Source organism: Drosophila simulans, chromosome 3R, assembly GCF_016746395.2.
Source record: "Drosophila simulans strain w501 chromosome 3R, Prin_Dsim_3.1, whole genome shotgun sequence".
Classification (NCBI taxonomy): domain Eukaryota; kingdom Metazoa; phylum Arthropoda; class Insecta; order Diptera; family Drosophilidae; genus Drosophila; species Drosophila simulans.
This window is the reverse complement of record NC_052523.2, coordinates 13,523,389-13,542,810: the sequence shown is the minus strand read 5'-3', so window position 1 is coordinate 13,542,810 and position 19,422 is coordinate 13,523,389. Positions and strand designations below refer to the sequence as shown.

The window sequence follows — 19,422 nt, the reverse complement described above, 5'->3', positions numbered from 1 at the left end:
GTTGCTAGTGTCGGCAGTTAGTGGAGTTCCACACCGCAGCAGGGCTGCCACATTTCCGTATGTTACCAAATGAACCGGTGCCGAAATAGGTATAGCAGCAAGTTTGTTTTCCTACACTGGAGTTAGCTATGTTTTCCACCTAAAGAGTGCTGCCATATGTCTGTATCTTATCGATAAATTTGGAAGCATTGATTTGTACCACCCCTACTGTTAACTCACACAGCACAGTTCTGTTAATTATTGGAAAGTTTTTTAATGGAACAATTTTAATTAAATTACAAAAGTTGTTTACCCGCTGCGGTACTTGGACACCCAGAAAGTAAAACAGAGTAGTGCTCGGGGACAGCAATTGCACAGTAGCAGAATCCGGGACATCGGAGGCAGCGAGCCGCGACAAAGAAGTACACAAAGAGAGATAGCCAGTGCAAAACCCGTTTCTTCCAACCGATAAAAGGGGCGTCTATAGCTCTGCCGATCCGGAGCCCCTGGCATTGCACCACTATGATGGTTGAGTCCGATGGAACCGCCGACGCCACCCGCCGCCTGAACGTGAAGAAGCAAACGCTGGACGATGCGTACGCCGTGCCCGCCAACTTCCTGGAGATCGACGTGGTCAATCCGCTGACCACCATGGCGGCTGGCAAGAAGCGCTACACGGACTACGAGGTCCGGATGCGGGTGAGTGATCGGAGTACATGTACAAGGGAGCACCACCTATGCACCTTCAAAATTCACCGAAAAAACCATTGATAATCGCTGGAATTCGCTCACACACTTGTGTGCATGTGTTCGTGCGACTTTGTCTCGCTGTGCATGTGTGCGTGCGTGCGTGTGTGTATGTGAGTGCGGGTGATACGCCTATAAAGCGAGCCGGCCGATAAACATTAGTCACAAGTGCAGAGCACTGATTCGGGGCTTGAGTCACGGAAATGCGGCATGCGGGTGCCTTATTGCTTCACCGTCCTTTCATTGAAGTTCCCTCCAAGATTGGCTATTACATATGATTAACCATCTCTGTTTTCCAGACCAATCTGCCCGTCTTCAAGGTTAAGGAGTCCAGTGTGAGGCGACGCTACAGCGACTTTGAGTGGCTACGGAACGAGCTGGAGCGGGACAGCAAGGTGCGGACAAGTGTGATGCAGCCGGAAGTCCGCCGTTTTCACTTTAATAGAATCAACAAATCTTTTAGTCATTTAAATCCGCATTAGTCAGAATGAATTTACATAGAATCACTATTTTACGAAATAATATCTTGGCAGTATAAGAAGCCACTAGAAAAGTTTTAAGCGGGAACTGAAACCTGAGTTGCATAAGTGAAAACGGAAACTTCGATAGGCGCCTGAAGAGTATTAATTAGTATTTAATCATGAACATACATATCCCCGCAGATTGTGGTGCCACCACTCCCAGGAAAGGCCTGGAAGCGGCAGATGCCCTTCCGCGGCGACGAGGGCATCTTCGACGAAAGCTTCATCGAGGAGCGGCGCAAGGGACTGGAGGCCTTCATCAACAAGATAGCCGGACATCCGCTGGCGCAGAACGAGCGCTGCCTGCATATGTTCCTGCAGGAGAATGTCATAGATAAGAACTACGTGCCCGGCAAGATTCGCAACACATAAGCAGCTTAGTCCGGCGCAATCGAAACCCCCTAACCATAGCAATGCAATGAAGCAAAAACTCGAACGAACAAACCCGCTACGAAATTTTTAGGGAAGCCGTGTGAATGTGTGTGCTTGCCCGGACTGGAGGAGGATGGAGCAGAGGAGCTATGATGTAGGTTGGAGTAGATGGGATCTGTTATGCGACGCGATACGAGGCGGGAAGTGCTGCTGCTCAGTTAATGTTGAGCCCCTCTCACCCCCCGGGGATTAGTTAAAAACGAGCATTGGGAATTTTTAATGCTAAATTCAAGTTTATATGGTATACATAACAATATACATACATATATATATATATTATATACAATACAGATATTTACGAATAGTGTACATAAGACATGCCTACTACGCCCTCGCTAAATGAGTCTCGAAAGTAGGAGCTGCCCCTCCCATTTTCCCGACCCTCAGTTTCTTCGTTTTGAACCATTGCAGCGGTAATGAAGCAGCAAATAAAATAAGGGAGCCATCCTGACCCCAAAATCCATCCCTTGTAAGTGTATGCAAATTATTGAATATTTTGAAACAGTTTAGTGAATAATATTGTACTTCGAATCAAATTAAAATAATTCAAAAATATTGAACTGCTGATATTATTTGAATGTGGTGGAAAATTATGCGATACTGAGTTCGAGTTGAGTTCTGTATATAATACTAACCTTTTTACCTAGCCAATTATTCTGCGGGACGGTAGTTGGAGCCTTAACTGGTCAATGTGAATCTATCGAGTTCCCATTAGCTAAACCAGGCGAGGATTAATACCAATATGCTGCAACAGGAAACTTATTTGGAAAGCAGGGATAATCAATTACAGGTGGTAGGTTGATAAAAAATTGTAAATGATAAATGGATATTCTATATATTATATATCATCACAAACACCCATCACAAATGAAGGTATCATAGGTAATTATGTGATAATAGAAAATTAAATTTCGCGCTCTGCAAATCTGTACTAGTGATGTGCTGCCACCTATCGACAGCAAAATGCCGATTTGACCATTGTAAAATTAAAATTTTATATTAAATATATTTTAATTTGTTCATATTAACAATATATTTTTTTATCAATTAACAAGAGATGTAATAAGTACTTTAACGAACTTAAAAATAAACTTATTTATTAATAAGGTTAACCGTTTTAGTTACGGTTAAAAGTGGCAACGCTACGCTTGTTATTTCTGGCAACGCTGTGTCATCTGTGGATTGGTTCGGTTTTTTTGTTTTTATTTATTTTTGGCATGGACTCGGCGGAATCCCCCACCAAAACGCAGGACGGCGAGGACGAGAACTACAGTCTGCTGTGCCAGGCGCACGAGCAGTTCAACAAGTGAGTGGGCATCCGCGTGTCATCGGGAAGTGCACCCATAACCGCCACTCCTTTCCGGCTGCTCCTCATTTCAGCTCGGAGTTCGATCGCTGCCTGGAACTGCTCCAAGAGTTGGAGACACGCGGCGAAAGCAGTGGTCCTGTCCTGCGGCACAACCGGGCGGTAGTCAGCTACTACAAAACCGGGTGCACCCAACACTCCGTCCTGCTGAAAGAACTGGAGGCCCTAACCGCCGATGCAGATGCGCCCGGAGAGGTGTCCAGCGGGCTGAGCCTTAAGCAGGGAGCGGCCGCCGCCAGTGTTGCTCGTTACAACCGGGCGGTCATCTATTATCACCGACATATGTTCGGCACGGCACTGGAGAGACTAGCACCACTAGTGGCTCGTCTGGAGGCCCTGGAGAAGGCAATGGCAGCGCTGGTGGCCACACTACAGCTACAGCTGCTGTTGGCCACCAATCAACTAAACCGAGCCGAGGCCTTTCTGGATTACTTGCAGTACAAGCTTAACCTGGTGGCCACAGCGCCTAGCAGCAATGCGGCCGAAGAGGCAGCTGTTGTTGGCACAGCACCTCCGACGGCGGCCACCAACAGTTCAGTGGTGGCCACACCAGGAGGAGCAGCTATGGAGGGAGCTGTGCCCGGTCTGGGCGGAAGTCTGCAGCTCTTGCAGCTAATTACGCTCGTGCTCAACCGAAAACCGGTGGTTATTCAGGAAGACGGCACGCCGGAGTACGCTGCTCTGAAAGCTCAGCAGTACTACATAATGAAGGATTTTCAGATGGCCGCCAAGCAGCTGATGCGAATCAATAACGAGTGTACACAAGCGGGGTGAGTTAGTTTGCTTTATTATAAGTTCATAAAATACATACTATTTTATTGTCTATCTTAATAGCACTGTAACACCGCAGCTGAGCACGTGCATTGCCAACAATATGGGAGTGATACACTTAAGAGTGCGCCACTATGCCATCGCCGCCAAGTTCTTCCAAAATGCGCTCAACTTTGACCAGCAGCTGGCGCGAAATTTGCGCCAGAGTACGCTGCAAACCATGAGTTCGGCACGGTCCTGCGAGATCCTTTACAACCTCGGCGTGGCTATGTTGCACCTACGCCGCCCCAAGGAGGCGTTTCAGTGCTTTCTGGTTCCCGTTAAGCAATTCCACAGCAATCCACGTCTTTGGCTGCGCATGGCTGAGGCCTGCATCATGGAGCACGAGGCGGTAAGGCAACCTATCACTAACATGTCCTAGTACAATAGTGTCACAATATGGTATTTGTCTTATATCATAAATTATTTTCTTTTAAAGAAACTTGTGGAGGAGGAGCGCCAATCGCAGTCAGAAACGCCATCAACAAAGCCATATGCGTAAGTGATATTTGTTTTGGCTTCGTCCATTGCTGATAGTAACCCTTTCCTACTTTTAGTCCTCAATCGGCGGGAGTGCCAGAGCCCACGCTGGAATTCGCTGCCTTGTGTCTACGTAGCGCGCTGACGCTAACGCAGCACTACAAGACGAGGTTCCACATGGCGGCGGTCTCCTCGGAGGATGTGGAAGCACCCGAACCCAAGGATCCAACTCAGGAGAGTTGGCGTCATCCCCAGGACAATAACTTCTGCAATCCCTCGAAGCCGGTCAGCCTAGAGTCATTGGAAAACATGATGGCTGCCATATATGCTGCTCACAGCTTCGTCTCGCTGCGCCTAGGCGACCATGTGACCGCTCTTGAGATGTCGGAAAAACTGCTGGCCTGTGAACGCCTGTCCGATGCGCACAAGTATTATACAGTTTCTATTGAATCTTCCCATGTTTGATTTAACGTATTTCCCTTTTTTTCTTCAGATTGCTTGGTCACATGTACGCTGGCGAGGCGTTGATGCTTATGGACAAGGCAGCCGAGGCACGCGACCATTTGGACCCTACTTTTGTGGGCACACTGAACGCCTTCGATTTTGAGACACGTGACTGGCAACTGAAGTCGGTGGACGCCGCTCAGAACGTTGTGCGGTATAATCTGGCCGTTGCGATGGCTCTACAGAACGACCTGCCTCAAGCTAAAGCACTCCTGGCCAATTTAACCCATTCGCTGGTGGCCAACAAGGCGCTTGCTTTGCGACGCTTCATGGACCTCAAGACGGGTCCCGTTCCTGGCGGGACGCCGAGTTAGACAACAAATTGTGTATATAACTAGACGGAATTAAAGTGCGAGAATGAAATGATGTGGAAGCAAAACTATTTATTTGGCGATCATCAGTTTTTCAGCATTTTACAGGGATACAAGGTGCATGAAAAAATGTCTTATTATATATGCTGTTAACTAAATTATATATGCTTCTCTTTTTGTATACAGAGATTATCTCACAATATCTAACGTTGAACTTTTGCATTCTCCAGTCATTGAGAATTTTTCATAGGAATTCTATTGTCAAATTAGATTACCCTCCACGTTAAAGCGTTGGACACTTAAATTTTAAGTATCTATCTCAGGAATTTTAAAAGTTGGGTCAGAATCATTTTGACTTGAGCAAGTTACTCTTACTCGCAATGCCGTATAAAACGCTTGTCATTCTGAGTGTCTGTACTCAAATAGTCAATGGAATAACTTCTGTAAGTGCTTTTTAGTCAATAATTATAGCTATAGGCAAGTGCTACGCTCTCTTTTCCAAGGCCGACATCATAGCCTCGCACAACTATCCGGTGGAAATTCACACAGTGGTCACACGAGATGGGTATTTGCTCAACGCGTTCCGCATACCGAACTCAATTTATTGCAAGCACTCTGGACCAAAGCCGGCGGTTCTCTTCCAGCACGGAATGACCGCCTCCTCGGATGTTTTCCTGGTGAACGGACCTCGGGATGCATTGGCATTCATGTTGGCCGACGCCTGCTTCGATGTGTGGCTGAGTAACTCGAGGGGTACTCGGTATTCCCGACGCCACGTGTCTTTGGATCCCTCCGATGAGAACTTCTGGCGCTTCAGCTGGCACGAGATTGGAACGGAGGACGTGGCCGCTTTTATTGACTACATTTTGGCCACCACAAATCAAAGTGCGGTGCACTATGTGGGTCACTCACAGGGATGCACCACGCTGGTGGTGCTCCTCAGCATGCGCCCGGAGTATAACCAGTTGGTAAAGACCGCAATCCTCTTAGGTCCGCCAGTCTTTATGGGCCACACACACACGCTTGGACAAATTTTTCTTAGGACGCTCATAATGTCGATGCCCGACTGCGAATTTATGTTCCACAACCGGATTTTGAATAAAATACTGACGAAAATTTGCGGGCTTTTCGTTGTGAGGGTGTACTGTTCGACCTTTTTTATGATCGTCAACGGAAAGTTTTCAGATCACTTGAACACAGTGAGTATCAAAGTCGAATGGAGCAAAATATATATATGTTATTTATTTTGAACATCAACACTTTCAGAGTGCGATTCCTCTGATTGCCGCCACGCTTCCGGCGGGAGTTTCTTCCCGGCAGCCCAAGCACTTCATCCAGCTGACGGACAGCGGCAGGTTCAGACCATTCGATTTCGGGATCCTAAAGAACTTGATCAACTACAGGAGCCTCACACCTCCCGACTACCCGCTGCATAACGTCCGCCCTCTGACGCCAGTCCACATATTTTATAGCGATGATGACCTATCCGCCGCAAAGGAGGATGTTGAGAACTTCGCCGCCAGCTTGCCGGAGGCGGTGATGCATCGGATCTCCACACCGTCCTGGCACCACATGGACTTCGTGCACTCCATGACCGTCGCTAATGTGATCAACAAGCCGGTCATTGAAATTTTTAAAAGGTTTGAGCAACCTATCGACTGTGAGGAAGTCTATAATAAATAATATGGAGTACCAGCCCGCCATGATCGACTACGTCTGGTCTTTTACGGAAGAGTAGGTTATCTTCTAAGCTGTAAAATACTACATTAACTAGAGAGTTTTCCCCACAACATTTTACGTTCAAGCGTTACATATTGATTTCTTTGAGGCAATGTATAAATTAGATTAGCTCTAACTTTAAACCGATACATATATTATCCACATATCCGCGATTTATTCACTTATTCCTCCTCGAAATGTCGTACAAAACGTTTATACTTTTATGTCTCTATATTGACCTTGCCAAGGGACTAATTACAGTAAGCAAATGCATCATTAGTCGTAGTCCATGTCTTAAATTCTCCTATCAAAGTCCGAAATTATAGCCTCGCACAACTATCCGGTAGAAGTACACACAGTGCTCACACGAGATGGTTATTACCTCGACGCTTTCCGCATACCGGGCTCTAAATTTTGTCAGCAATCTGGACCAAAGCCGGCAGTTCTCTTTCAGCACGGAATGTCCGCGTCCTCGGATGTTTTCCTGCTGAACGGACCTCAGGATTCATTGGCATTCATGTTGGCCGACGCCTGCTTCGATGTGTGGCTCAGTAACTCGAGGGGCACTCGGTATTCCCGACGCCACGTGTCTTTGGATCCCTCCAATAAGGCCTTCTGGCGATTCAGCTGGCACGAGATTGGAACGGAGGACGTGGCTGCTTTCATAGACTACATTCTGGACACCACGAAGCAGAGAGCGTTGCACTTCTTGGGTCACTCGCAGGGATGCACCACGCTGGTGGTGCTCCTCAGCATGCGACCGGAGTACAACAAGTTGGTCAAGACCGCAGTCCTACTAGCTCCGGCTGTCTTCATGCGCCACACAAGCACCCTTTCGCAGACCATCTTCAGGAGATTTATCATGGCTATGCCCGACAAAGAGTACATGTACCACAACAGAGTTTTTAACAAACTCTTGAGTAATGTGTGCGGACTATTTATTGCCAGGGTGTTCTGCACAACCTTCTACTTGATCTCTAACGGAAAAATTTCCAAACACCTAAACACAGTAAGTGTACAAAGACAATATAAAATATTATACATAGTATATAATAGTATATAATATAGTATATAATAGTATACACAGTAATTTAAAACATTACTGTTTTCAGAGCGTTATTCCTCTGATTGCCGCCACGCTTCCGGCGGGAGTTTCTACCCGCCAGCCAAAGCACTTCATCCAGCTCACGGACAGCGGCAAGTTCAGACAATTCGATTTCGGGATCGTGAGGAACTTAATACACTACAAGAGCCTAGAACCTCCGGACTATACTTTGAGCAACGTCCGTCCCCTGACGCCAGTCCACATATTCTACAGCGACGATGACAGTTCCACAGCAAAGGAGGATATTCAAAACTTTGCCGCCAGAGTGCCGGAGGCGGTGATGCACCGCATCTCCACACCGGGCTGGCACCACACGGACTTCGTGCATTCCATGACCGTTGCTGACGTAATCAACAAGCCGGTGATTGAAATTTACAGAAGCTTTGAGCGACTCAGCAGTCCTACATTCACATGAAAGGAGTCTCCATATATTCCATATAATGCTGAATGAAAAATAAACTTTCACTTCATAAACGAATGTTTATTGAAGCTTTAATCTCACAACTTCTTAAACAATAAACACTGATATACTTCCTTACAGCTTTTGGGATAAAAAGCTTTAAATCAATCACATTTAAAGTTATTATTTATGTTATATTTTATGCATGAATTCTTTCTCAGTATTTTATGTTATTTAATTATAGCGCAACTGAATTTCCTCATGGCTATGTCGTTCGGCAAGCTTATGGTAAATTGCGAATTAGTTCTACTATTCATAGCATCTCATCACAAGCGACCCATTCAAACCAGTGCAATATGTTGTTGATGGAGCTCGTGATTTTCTTCGACTGGCTTTTGATCGTCTCTGGTATGCCGAAGGTGAAGTTTGGCCTCCAAAACTTTACGGGTCGTGGTAAAGATTACCGCATCAAGGTGATAACTGGGGTCAGTAGGTAAAATTGTCAAGTGGCACCTCATGTTCGAAGACCGTTTTCTTAGGTTCGTATTATAAACAAGCACGGCTACCCGGTGGAGACGCACACGGTTCGCACTGCAGATGGATACATTCTAGATATGTTCCGGATTCCCTCATCACCCAACTGCAAGGAGGACGGTTTCAAGCCATCTGTCCTCCTCCAGCACGGCCTGATCAGCCTGGCCGATTCCTTTCTGGTGACGGGACCGGGGACCGGACTTCCGTTCATGCTGGCCGATCGCTGCTACGACGTGTGGCTGAGCAACAGCCGGGGAGTCCGCTACTCGCAGCGCCACATCCGCCTAAAGGCCTCCCAAGATGCTTTCTGGCGCTTTAGCTGGCATGAAATGGGAATGGAGGACCTGCCCGCCATGATCGACTACATCCTGTCCACGACAAACGAGGAGGCGCTGCATTTCGTTTGCCATTCTCAGGGATGCACCACACTACTGGTCCTGCTCAGCATGAAGCCGGAGTACAACCGGATGATAAAGACGGCCAACATGATGGCCCCCGCCGTTTTCATGAAGCACGCAAGGAACAAGCTATTGAACATGTTTGGGAACATCATTATGAGCATGAAGGACAGTAGTTTTTTTGGCCCCTTAGATCCTATAAGATTCCTGCTATCGATTTTTTGCAAATGCTCGAAGTTTAAACAATTTTGCGCCTTTATGTTCATATTGGCCAGTGAAGAACCAACATCATATATGAATATTGTAAGCCACAATGTATTCCAACTGCCAAATTGTACCTTGATGAATACTTTCAGACCGCCATACCATTGATATTAGCAACGCATCCTGGTGCGATTTCCACTCGACAGCCAAAGCACTTTCTGCAACTCCGGAAATCTGGAAAATTCCGTCCGTATGACTTCGGAGACTGGAAAAACAATAAACTATACAATCAGTCCACGCCTCCCGACTATCCGTTGGAAAACGTCCGTCCCCAGTCGCCCATTCAAATATACCACAGCCATGGTGACGACTTGGTGGTGCGCAAAGACATCCACACCCTGATCAGCAAGTTGGACCAGGTGGTGTTGCATGACATTGCTTTTAAAAAATGGAGCCACGCGGACTTTTTGTTCGCCAAATTAATCAAAAATGTTGTTAATGAACCAATTATCAAAGTTATTGATCGCTTTGAGAATAGATAGATATTCATACATTGAATAATGGTATCTATTTGCAAAGTCTTTACTTAAATAGTCTAAAATAAATATATATATTGTTATGTTTTCATGACTCTAAAATAAATATTTTATAAAAACTGTTCCTTAGCATTAGTATACATATATAGTTATTTTTTGCGTAATCTGCCTGCCACTTAAGATTTATTTTCTTCCTTTACGCACTGCTTGACAAGCAGCTTACATGCCGTGTAAGTGTATAAAAATAATGTAAAATGTATACAACATCAGTGACTTAAATTTGACCGACGTGATTGGGCCCTCCAGGTCAGTCTCCGATCTAGATGAAGGTCTTGGTGTACTGCGGGCTTTTACTACGGGGTCTTAATCATCGGTTTTAAATTGTATGACTAGGTTCAGGATTTCGCATCTGATCTGTATGCTCTACAAATCGACCAGTTGGTGAGATAACTATAATTTTTAGGGCTTATCTCGTCCTCAGAAATGGCGAATTGACGTGCATACTTTTGGGCCGAGCTAAATGATGCCCCAAAGACAAACTAACTTGCACATTTTAATCCACGAGTAACGGGTAAAACTAGCACAAATGTCAGATACGAAATATTGTAGTTGCAGTTCTGTAAAAATAAGATGCTAATAAACAAAATGGATTAGTTCGGCCTCTTCTTACAATCATCCATGAAAAATGCAGTCATTTCTCAACCAGATGCTGCCGATATTGCTTGGAATTTGTTTTGTGTGGCTATCGAACAGCACAGCCTTATCTGAGGTAGGTGCAATAGTTGAACAAAACGTAAGGATATTACCACAAAATTGCTTCATAGGTGAACTGGAAGAATCACTCGCTTAACGACGTTCATCATCGCACCAAAGTAATAACTGCGGTGAGTACGTTGAAGTTGACTCCACCTGGAGGCGTTAGTAATTCCTTTTCCTATAGGTGGACATCATAAGCAGTCACAACTATCCGGTGCAAACGCACACTGTGGTCACCAGGGATGGCTACATACTGTCGGTCTTCCGAATCCCATCATCACAGCTATGTAGACGTAACGGGCCAAAGCCAGTTGTTTTGATTACCCATGGCATGACTGGCTCCGCGGACTCATGGCTCCTAACTGGACCCCGCAATGGACTGCCCTTCTTGTTGGCCGATGCTTGCTACGATGTGTGGCTGATAAACTGTCGCGGAACCCGGTACTCCAGGAAGCATCTCAAATTCAAGGCCTGGCTGTTGCAGTTTTGGCGTTTTAGCTGGCATGAAATCGGAATGGAGGACTTGCCCGCCACTGTTGACCATATCCTGGCCACCACGAAACAGAAATCCTTGCACTATGTGGGTCACTCTCAGGGATGCACATCCGTGCTAGTCATGCTCAGCATGAGACCGGAGTACAATAAACGGATCAGGACCACAAACCTACTGGCCCCGCCTGCCTTCATGAGACATTCTCTTTCCATGGGGCATAAGATAATGAAGCCTCTTTTTAGCCTTCTGCCGGACATTGAGTTGTTGCCCCATCTCAAGATGGTGAATTCCGCGGTATCAGCCATATGCAAAATTCTTGGCGTGAGGGACGTTTGCACCGCTCTGTATCTCCTAACCAATGGACGAGTATCCCAGCACATGAACAGGGTGAGTGAGAAGTGGAGAGCAGGCTAGTCAGGCTTATGTATACATCTTGACTACCTTTACCAGACCCTCATTCCGATGTTGATTGCCACTCATCCGGCTGGGATTTCTACCAGGCAGCCGAGACACTTCTTCCAGCTCAAGGACTCCGGGAGATTCCGACAATACGACTTTGGATTCGGAATGAACTATCTTATTTACAGGCAAAACACTCCCCCGGATTATCCCCTGCATTTGGTGCGTCCGCACTCCGCCATCCACATCTTCTACAGCGATGACGATGGAACCATCTCTCCGAAGGACGTCCTAGCCCTAGCCAGCAAGTTGCCTTACGCTGTCCCCCATCACATCACGGATGAAACCTGGAACCACATGGACTTCCTTCTAGCGAACAACATAAATGAATTGATTAATAATCCAGTAATCCAGATTATCGAGACCTTCGAAGCAGATCTAAAGCAAAAAATTGGGAATATAAAGGGTGATTTCAGTGTTGATGCACTTCTAAATGAATTTTAATAATTGGGGAAACAATTTTAAAGAGTTTTGATAGCATTAGCAAATTAAAAACGAAATAAATAATGTATATATGTCTATAATGTCGCAAATTAAAGAGTTGTTAAAGTGAAGCTTAAATTTGTCGTCATAATTAAGTATCTCAAGAAAATGATTAGGACCGAATTGTCAAATAATTATTTTCATGATTATACCAAAAAAGAGTTGCCTTCTTAGCCATTAAAAGATTTGCATTTTTATTTGGTCTAAACTATAAATTATTTATTTATTAATCAGTACATATATCCATGGTTGATCTAGCTGATTCAACGCGGACTCCGTTTCGTAATTCTACAATTTGTTTTTGGCACTAGTGATAGTTCTGGCTGTGATCCACCTGCATCCTACGACATCCTGGCTTTCATCAGCGTCGCCGCTGCTCGTAGCGGTTCATGGAGAGGACAATGTTGTCGAAGATGTACTCCCTGACCCCCAATCCGCAAATAAAGTCAAAGTGGTTCCATCGCTTCCAGGGAACCTTGTACACGGCTTCCACGTTGGGCAACCGGGTGAGCAATCGCCAGATGTCCGCCGGCGCCACGATGTAGTCGTTCTCCGAGAAGAAGACCGTAACTGGAGTGGACACGTTCTCCAGCGCGTACTCCGGCGGCTCCAATTGCTGGTAGTGCAGCCAGTTCCGCTCGGGACCGTAGTCATACTGCCGGAATCTGGTGGACACATAGCCCTGGAAGTAGTGCATCAGCTGCTTCACCGATCCGCCCGCCGGAAAGTTGGCCATCAGGTCGGGCAATAACGTCTTGTTAAGGAATCGGGTATCATAGCCAACGGCTGGCCACAGGCGACTGATGCAGACCAGTGGCTTTTCGTTCTCCAGACACGTCATCGATAGGAACTTCTTGAAGAACTTGTTCGTGGAGAACATCTCGACGCCCTCGAGCATCTTAGAGACATAGTTCCGGGTGCCGAGCACTGGACCAATGACCTTGGCCAGCCCGCTCTTTGTATTGCTCACATAGGCGACCGGGGCCAGCAGGGTGGCGCTCTTGAAGACGGCATTATACTGTGGCATTATTGAATTGAGGACCAGGAAGACGGTGCCGCCCTGCGAGATGCCCACGAAGTGCATCGCCTTCTGTCCGGTTGTCCGGAGCACGTAGTCCACCTGGGCAGGCAAGTCGTAGACGCCCATCTCGTGCCAGCTGAAGTCCCAGAACTCCCGCTCTGTGGTGTTCCGCCACATGTTCTTCCGGCAGTAGATGTTGCCTCTATTGTTTCCCAGCCACACATCGTATCCTGCTCGCCAAAGAAGGTAGGCTAAGGAGTCCTCCCGGCCGTTCAGCAGCCACCTGAAAAGGAGAAAGCAATATTGGAGTCTGCAGTTACTAACTATTTAAGAACGGAATGCTATTGAAATATATAAATTACGGAGTTTCCCAATCAGATCATAGCACTAAGATATCTGTTTCTAAATAATCGTGATTAATAGTTCACAATAAGGCCGGTTCCTTTTAAACTGATATGGGACAGTTGCATGGAGGTATAAGGATAGGGAACTCGTGTATACAACATCAGCATTGGGTTCTCCCAATGATTCTTATCTTCCGCAAGCGGAAGTGTCTATTAGGAATGTGGTTTACTATACTACGCACACATCCGATGAGGCATAGAGTCCGGAGAGCAGGAAGACGACAGGGCGTCGCAGCAGACTGCCCAGTTCGGGATCCACCTGCGGGATGCGGTGCAGGGTGAGCACATATCCGTCCTTCGTCGTCACCGAGTGGCGCTCCACGTTGTAGCCGTCGTTCTGGATGCGCCGCACCTGCAACGGACCAAAGACAACGAGCAGGTGAGCAACAGGTAGCCAAACTGGAGGCAGGAAGCGAGGGCAAGGCACTCGGCCCAAAATCCGAAATGCAAACACAAATTGTTGGCACATTCGGCGCTTGACATTTGGAGGCCACGCGACGCGTGCGTTGTGACACTTGGTTAATTAGGAATTCCGCTGGCGAGCCGACCTGGGGCTTACCCCTAATCCAGCCCCTCTTCATCACCATTCGCATTTGCACTCGACGATCTTGGCCAGGAACACCTACCGCATCTGTGATGATGATTTCGCGCGACTGACGCAGAGTGGCCCTGGACACCTGCTGCAATCCGAGCAGCGCCAGGCACAGCAGCACCACTCGCTCCCGTCGCATGGTGGTGGTCACCAGGATTATGGTTACATGAACGACGCACGCTGGGATTAAGTAACTGGGTAACCGATCAGAAGTCCAACCGGTTCGCAGTCGATCGCACCGAAACCGAAAATGAAAATGAAAACGAAAGCTGCCCAAGGATCGGCGGCTTTAAGACCGAAAGACAGCACTTTCTTTCTTTCTTTCGCTGCCAGCAGAGAGCTTTCAAAAACGCCGAAACTCAAACTGAAAACGAAACCAAGCCAAAACCAAAACCGAAAACCGAAAACTGAAAACCGTCTGAATGGATATGAATGGGAATTGCAATCGAAGTGCCGTTTCCTCGTCTCCGGCTGCTCCGCCAGCTAGTGTTCGATCCGAATGTGCTTTATCGACTGCGCATGCGTCCGCCGCTCGCAGGGCTTGCCACTCATTTGAGCGGCTTGGCGGCGGAGCAGAGCTCCAACCGGTGAGCCACCTGCATGGAATGGCACAGTCGCTCGGCTCGGGTTACCTGAGCGCCCAGAGCAGCGGCGCATCCAAGAGTCTGACACGGCATCGGCCGCCGGCATACACTGCGCGTAATATCACCTGCCGCCGCCACCGCCCCCACCTCAGCTATTTGCCCAACCCTTCTCCACCACCAAGCCATACCCCCACAAAAATCCAATCAGTTGGCACGCTGCCACGGCAATTTGAGCAATTATAACAGCTTAGCGAAAGAGAGAACGCTATCCAAAACTGTCAACGGCAAGTACAGTGGGCGAATGGCACAGAAACAACCTCAAGATGAGATTAAATTGTAAGCCCCCCCAATAACTGAAGAAAGTGAAATTGACCTTGTCGCATAGAAAAAAAAACGCAAAGACTGCTTGGCAACATAGAGCTCAACTTTCGTGAATCATGTGTCCTAGAGTTTATGGTACTATATAGTAATGTATTGTATAACAAAAGATAAAACATGTTTCTACCACCAGAAGTTCAATAAACATATATCTTAAGATATATCTTTAATTGTTCAACAATAACCCTAATTTATGCTTGCCAAAACTCGGGAGCTATAGAGCTCCATCTGTATTCCAGGAAAATGATTCACATCACCGATTGACAGCTTTGGCATCTCACAGCTTTGTCATCTGATCAGCACCATAGAATGTTAAAGGGCCAACATCACTTGGCCATTCAAGCCACATCAAAAAGATGGATGATAAACAATGATAAATACTCCCAATAAGCTTAACAATGTGCATGTGCTCACGTGCCGTTGAAAGTTATGCACATCACATACAATGCATTCATAAGCGACAATTGGTTTCGAGCAGTGTATAATTTTTTGGGAGCTACTTACTTACCTTCTTTTTTAACCAATTTTTTTTTGTTGGCTCTGACTGTGGCTGCGACGTGGTTTTTCGTCGCATTGTTGTCGTCGGTCGCTGTTTTGTTTTTTTCGCTGAATTGCAATAACCTGTTGCCTAATGAAAACGGCGGCTGCTTATTTAGGATGTGGCCTGGTCTGGCCCAAGTACTCGCACTTACTTGCCAAAAGGCATAAATATGTACATATGTATGTACATGCATGTAGTGGGTACATGTGTGCATGTGAGGCATAGGCTTGGATGCCCATAGTCTTCTGGTGTTTATGTTTGCCCACTTGAAAGACAATCGACGGATCGCCCGCCGAACCGCCGCTGCTCTCACCATTCATTCAGCAGCGGATCGCTGGAGAGCTTTCTGTTTGTTTATATCGCTTTTTAATAGCTCGTCAACAACTGCGCAAGGGGTTGGTACTGAACTGAACTCAACTGCTGTGCACACGGCTTCTACTCCGTTTCATCAATGGACCTCTGCCGCTCCACTGCCCCACTGGCGGCATTGACCCACCGGCCGCGGCTCACGTACTGGACAACCCACCAAGCCGCCGAGCGATTACCCAGTGCTGTGGGGTACACACAGTCGAGTGTACCGTGTTGCCCATGTAGGTACTTGGCATGGAGTACCTTATCTTAAGCGAGCAATGATGGATGGATATTTACTCATGATATGATAGTACAATCGTAGAACTTTTACATCTTCTGATAAATTAAATCCGAAATTTAAATAAAATAAATATAATAATAGTGCATAAAATGTACAATTTAAGTAATAAACCTGATATCGTACATTATCAGAATAACATTTCTTTAAGTACCTATTATAATAGTTTACTAAATGTGACTATCTAATTTATATATGTACTACTCACAACATCTAATTATATACATGCGTACTATGATGTCATTTGATTACTTATACTAATTACAATTTTAGTACTCTTGTTCTTGGGTACATCACTACTAAATTGTACTACCTTGACCAAAAAGGGTACCTAGCCCATCGCTACCATCATGTTGGGCAAACCCCAAGGCGGGTCGCTCATATGTACATATGATTATGGCTCACAGCTCAAATGCCCATTTGTTTGGCGTTAAAACAGTTTACGCTAATTCCTATTGTGACACATGCGACAGTGTTTTGTCGCATGGATAAAGTAAACTGTTTGGCTAACTGGTTTCGACAATTAAACTTGGGGCACTTGAGGCGGGCAATCAAACGGCACTGGGTCCATGGGGCCAGGGGCAACGCGAAGGCATCTCCACCTCTTGGGACTTTCTTTCTCACTTGGTGCCATCTCGCATTCGGCTAATGGATTCTATGTAATTGAGGCCTAAACACTCCATAATGCATACTCCATGTCGCACTTCATTGCCAAATTTGTTTGTTTATTTGGGCCTGAATGTTTGCCCGCACAAGTGATAGTCGCGTGATGCAATCAAAGGCTATAAGTTATTATGTAAACAGGTATGGATAACCATCGGTAATTATGCGATGAGTTCATATTTCATTTAATCAACTCAGATGTTTATTTCCCTTTTTAAGCTCGGTGCTTAAACCGCAAGTAACGGAGCTGTTTAACGATATTAACCGATTCAATTTAAAAACATTGACAGAAACCCTAACTGTTGTGTACTAAATATGAGATCTTAACCATCATATGTAAACCTCCACCCACCAAAACCACTCTCATATATCTTCTTCCCCAAAATGAAAAACACCTCAACACCAGATAGAGTATCCAAATACCAATGCCCCGAATTCGAAATCACTTTCGTTGACCGCAGAGTCATTCACTGTTGACAGCTGCGTGGTGTGAACTTTGTATTGAACTTGAAACTGGAGCTGGAGCTGGACAAGATCTGCATAATGCATACGATCGGATGGATGGGTTGTGTGTGTGTCGGTCGGTCACAATTCAAAGAGCGTTTAGCTTTTCCGCCGAACAATGAGCTGACATTTCACTTTAAGTGCTCTGCTTTCTGATATGCATTCGGTTGCGTTTTCTTTTTATTTTTTTGCTCTTTCTTTACCAGTCCCTATGGAATTGCCGGTCCGGTTTCCGGTCGACCCAACGAGGTTTATCTAATCCGAAAAGGGCGCTTATCATCAATGCGCTGCCATCCGCGTTGACGTCTTGGGCTCATAAATCTCAATGGTGATTGAACTCGGCGTGGAAGGAAATGTGATTTTAAAATGGAGTCGATTTAATTTTAAAGCCATTTCCCATTAATTAACTTAATTACTTCAACAACTATTTCAAAAATAATATAACATTTTCAACATTTATTTTGATATTTAGCATAAGTAAGCAGAGCAAAGATTGATAATAAATCAATTCTAGTGTATAATACAATTACAATGGTCAGTAATACTGGGAAACATGCAAGAAGATGTTAGTAACTTAAACGGAAATTAGTCACATAAATATCCGTTCCATTTCTCGCTGTGTGGGCCCACTGACCGACGATGACTGTCACCAGCTCCTGGGCAAAGTGACGGGTTGGATGGATGATCAGTTAGCCGTTAGATCACCTCGCTAATCCCCTGCTAATGGCTTCTTGATGCGTTCGTAACTAACCCTAACCAGGCAGCGGAGGACGGCCTTGGCCAGGAGGCGATGCCAAGGAGAGTCTACCTGAGTCAGTGGCCATGGCTAATTACCCGACTTTGGCCCGCGCCTGCCTGACTCACAGGCGTAGGAAATTTACAACTGCCGCCTAGCCGGACAAACAAGGCAATCGGCGGTCGTAAAAAACAGTCGAATGCCTACAAATAAGACTGCAAAGAAAATCTCAATAACAAAAAGCCGCCTCCCCACGACTCCGACGACAACAAAAGGAACCCAGCGAGGCCTCAGGAGGAAGTGCCGTCGTTTTCGTCATGACTAAGCGTGGTCACTCAAAGGGAAACCAATTGATTCCTTCCTGTTCCCGTCCACTGTCCACCATCCACCATCCATCGTCCATCGTCCACCGCAGAGCCACGATGGCAATAACAAAATCTAAATATTTAACGACTAAATTGAATCTGAAGGCGCGCGCTCGCTCACTCACTCACATCAGGCAAATTTTCCGGCCCGACTTGGCTGGGGTTACCTGCTGGCATAATCAATAAAAGATAAACAGTGGGCCGACCGGCCAGCGTCTGCGACTCCAGCCCATTGAAATTGAAATGGCTACATCACGTAATGGAAAATGTTGCAGGGAAAGCCTACACGAAAAGCTCAAAACAACTATATAGTTAGTATAATATGTGCGCGCACAGATGTGAGTAGGTAAAGCGCCTGTGGTCCATGTCGTTGTCAACGGGCGTACGAGAAGTTTGGGCATTCTGTTAGACAGGCAGACATACCCATATAGCCAGCCATGTCCACACACATCCATGTAGCCGGCAAGTAGTTGGTCGACCTACCAGACCATCATCCATTCAGTCACTTGGCCGGGAAAGACCCCCGTGGTCCGCAGCTCTCAGAAGCTGGAGTGGCAATCCACCTCTCTTCGATTCTGGCGCTGCTCTCCGAGTCAGACTGGGCCAACTCAGCCGAGTCAAATCATTCACAAACAGAAACTGGAGAGGCTGAAAATCAATTCGAGTCAGCTGTTTGGTTTGGTCATGATTAGCCAGGAAAATATTGATTCGCCATGAGAGCAATTGAGTTTGCATCTGCTAAAATGGT

General features: G+C 46.2%; 7 protein-coding genes across 8 annotated transcripts; 6 read left to right on the top strand and 1 right to left on the bottom strand.

Annotated features, from left to right (window-relative positions):
* The first annotated feature begins 174 nt into the window (after positions 1-174).
* Positions 175-2,234, top strand: LOC6728332 (sorting nexin-12). Its single transcript, XM_002103645.4, has 3 exons — positions 175-678; positions 1,026-1,121; positions 1,389-2,234. The coding sequence occupies exons 1-3, from the start codon at positions 502-504 to the stop codon at positions 1,617-1,619; spliced, it is 504 nt and encodes a 167-aa protein (XP_002103681.1). The 5' UTR covers positions 175-501; the 3' UTR covers positions 1,620-2,234.
* A 585-nt stretch (positions 2,235-2,819) lies between these two features.
* Positions 2,820-5,205, top strand: LOC6728331 (CCR4-NOT transcription complex subunit 10). The gene is made up of 6 exons (XM_039296012.2): positions 2,820-2,985; positions 3,060-3,815; positions 3,880-4,207; positions 4,295-4,353; positions 4,413-4,763; positions 4,829-5,205. Exons 1-6 carry the CDS (start codon positions 2,897-2,899, stop codon positions 5,151-5,153), a joined length of 1,908 nt encoding a protein of 635 aa, XP_039151946.1. The 5' UTR covers positions 2,820-2,896; the 3' UTR covers positions 5,154-5,205.
* Positions 5,206-5,352: 147 nt separating this feature from the next.
* On the top strand, positions 5,353-6,966 carry LOC6728330 (lipase 3). Its single transcript, XM_002103643.4, has 3 exons — positions 5,353-5,593; positions 5,654-6,349; positions 6,417-6,966. Exons 1-3 carry the CDS (start codon positions 5,531-5,533, stop codon positions 6,831-6,833), a joined length of 1,176 nt encoding a protein of 391 aa, XP_002103679.1. The 5' UTR covers positions 5,353-5,530; the 3' UTR covers positions 6,834-6,966.
* Positions 6,967-7,005: 39 nt separating this feature from the next.
* LOC6728329 (lipase 3) lies at positions 7,006-8,452 on the top strand. The gene is made up of 3 exons (XM_002103642.4): positions 7,006-7,129; positions 7,183-7,878; positions 7,982-8,452. Exons 1-3 carry the CDS (start codon positions 7,067-7,069, stop codon positions 8,387-8,389), a joined length of 1,167 nt encoding a protein of 388 aa, XP_002103678.1. The 5' UTR covers positions 7,006-7,066; the 3' UTR covers positions 8,390-8,452.
* A 245-nt stretch (positions 8,453-8,697) lies between these two features.
* On the top strand, positions 8,698-10,073 carry LOC6728328 (lipase 3). The gene is made up of 3 exons (XM_016175191.3): positions 8,698-8,859; positions 8,914-9,609; positions 9,663-10,073. Exons 1-3 carry the CDS (start codon positions 8,731-8,733, stop codon positions 10,050-10,052), a joined length of 1,215 nt encoding a protein of 404 aa, XP_016034963.1. The 5' UTR covers positions 8,698-8,730; the 3' UTR covers positions 10,053-10,073.
* Positions 10,074-10,716: 643 nt separating this feature from the next.
* Positions 10,717-12,262, top strand: LOC6728327 (lipase 3). The gene is made up of 4 exons (XM_016175192.3): positions 10,717-10,815; positions 10,871-10,930; positions 10,987-11,682; positions 11,746-12,262. Exons 1-4 carry the CDS (start codon positions 10,732-10,734, stop codon positions 12,196-12,198), a joined length of 1,293 nt encoding a protein of 430 aa, XP_016034962.1. The 5' UTR covers positions 10,717-10,731; the 3' UTR covers positions 12,199-12,262.
* A 166-nt stretch (positions 12,263-12,428) lies between these two features.
* LOC6728326 (lipase 3) lies at positions 12,429-16,304 on the bottom strand. Of its 2 annotated transcripts, none has more exons than XM_016176837.2 (3): positions 15,725-16,304; positions 13,845-14,014; positions 12,429-13,541 (listed from the first exon to the last, which is right to left on the bottom strand). In XM_016176837.2, the coding sequence occupies exons 1-3, from the start codon at positions 15,788-15,790 to the stop codon at positions 12,599-12,601; spliced, it is 1,179 nt and encodes a 392-aa protein (XP_016034961.1). In that variant the 5' UTR covers positions 15,791-16,304; the 3' UTR covers positions 12,429-12,598. The 2 variants fall into 2 exon arrangements, with proteins under 2 accessions (XP_016034961.1, XP_002103675.1); XM_002103639.4 differs by lacking the exon at positions 15,725-16,304 and adding an exon at positions 14,289-14,663.
* Between the last annotated feature and the right edge of the window lie 3,118 nt (positions 16,305-19,422).

Bases quoted from the DNA above. Each gene is read 5' to 3' on its own strand.
- LOC6728332 (XM_002103645.4), top strand. From the start codon at position 502: ATGATGGTTGAGTCCGATGGAACCGCCGACGCCACCCGCCGCCTGAAC. The intron at 679-1,025 runs GTGAGTGATCGG...TCTGTTTTCCAG, and splicing joins ACTACGAGGTCCGGATGCGG to ACCAATCTGCCCGTCTTCAA. The intron at 1,122-1,388 runs GTGCGGACAAGT...ATATCCCCGCAG, and splicing joins AGCTGGAGCGGGACAGCAAG to ATTGTGGTGCCACCACTCCC.
- LOC6728331 (XM_039296012.2), top strand. From the start codon at position 2,897: ATGGACTCGGCGGAATCCCCCACCAAAACGCAGGACGGCGAGGACGAG. The intron at 2,986-3,059 runs GTGAGTGGGCAT...TCCTCATTTCAG, and splicing joins GCGCACGAGCAGTTCAACAA to CTCGGAGTTCGATCGCTGCC. The intron at 4,208-4,294 runs GTAAGGCAACCT...TTTCTTTTAAAG, and splicing joins GCATCATGGAGCACGAGGCG to AAACTTGTGGAGGAGGAGCG.
- LOC6728329 (XM_002103642.4), top strand. From the start codon at position 7,067: ATGTCGTACAAAACGTTTATACTTTTATGTCTCTATATTGACCTTGCC. The intron at 7,130-7,182 runs GTAAGCAAATGC...CTCCTATCAAAG, and splicing joins TTGCCAAGGGACTAATTACA to TCCGAAATTATAGCCTCGCA. The intron at 7,879-7,981 runs GTAAGTGTACAA...TACTGTTTTCAG, and splicing joins TTTCCAAACACCTAAACACA to AGCGTTATTCCTCTGATTGC.
- LOC6728330 (XM_002103643.4), top strand. From the start codon at position 5,531: ATGCCGTATAAAACGCTTGTCATTCTGAGTGTCTGTACTCAAATAGTC. The intron at 5,594-5,653 runs GTAAGTGCTTTT...CTCTTTTCCAAG, and splicing joins TAGTCAATGGAATAACTTCT to GCCGACATCATAGCCTCGCA. The intron at 6,350-6,416 runs GTGAGTATCAAA...CAACACTTTCAG, and splicing joins TTTCAGATCACTTGAACACA to AGTGCGATTCCTCTGATTGC.
- LOC6728327 (XM_016175192.3), top strand. From the start codon at position 10,732: ATGCAGTCATTTCTCAACCAGATGCTGCCGATATTGCTTGGAATTTGT. The intron at 10,816-10,870 runs GTAGGTGCAATA...ATTGCTTCATAG, and splicing joins ACAGCACAGCCTTATCTGAG to GTGAACTGGAAGAATCACTC. The intron at 11,683-11,745 runs GTGAGTGAGAAG...TACCTTTACCAG, and splicing joins TATCCCAGCACATGAACAGG to ACCCTCATTCCGATGTTGAT.
- LOC6728328 (XM_016175191.3), top strand. From the start codon at position 8,731: ATGTTGTTGATGGAGCTCGTGATTTTCTTCGACTGGCTTTTGATCGTC. The intron at 8,860-8,913 runs GTCAGTAGGTAA...CCGTTTTCTTAG, and splicing joins GCATCAAGGTGATAACTGGG to GTTCGTATTATAAACAAGCA. The intron at 9,610-9,662 runs GTAAGCCACAAT...GAATACTTTCAG, and splicing joins CAACATCATATATGAATATT to ACCGCCATACCATTGATATT.
- LOC6728326 (XM_002103639.4), bottom strand. From the start codon at position 14,393: ATGCGACGGGAGCGAGTGGTGCTGCTGTGCCTGGCGCTGCTCGGATTG. The intron at 14,015-14,288 runs GTAGGTGTTCCT...GGTCCGTTGCAG, and splicing joins AAATCATCATCACAGATGCG to GTGCGGCGCATCCAGAACGA. The intron at 13,542-13,844 runs GTGCGTAGTATA...TCTCCTTTTCAG, and splicing joins CTCTATGCCTCATCGGATGT to GTGGCTGCTGAACGGCCGGG.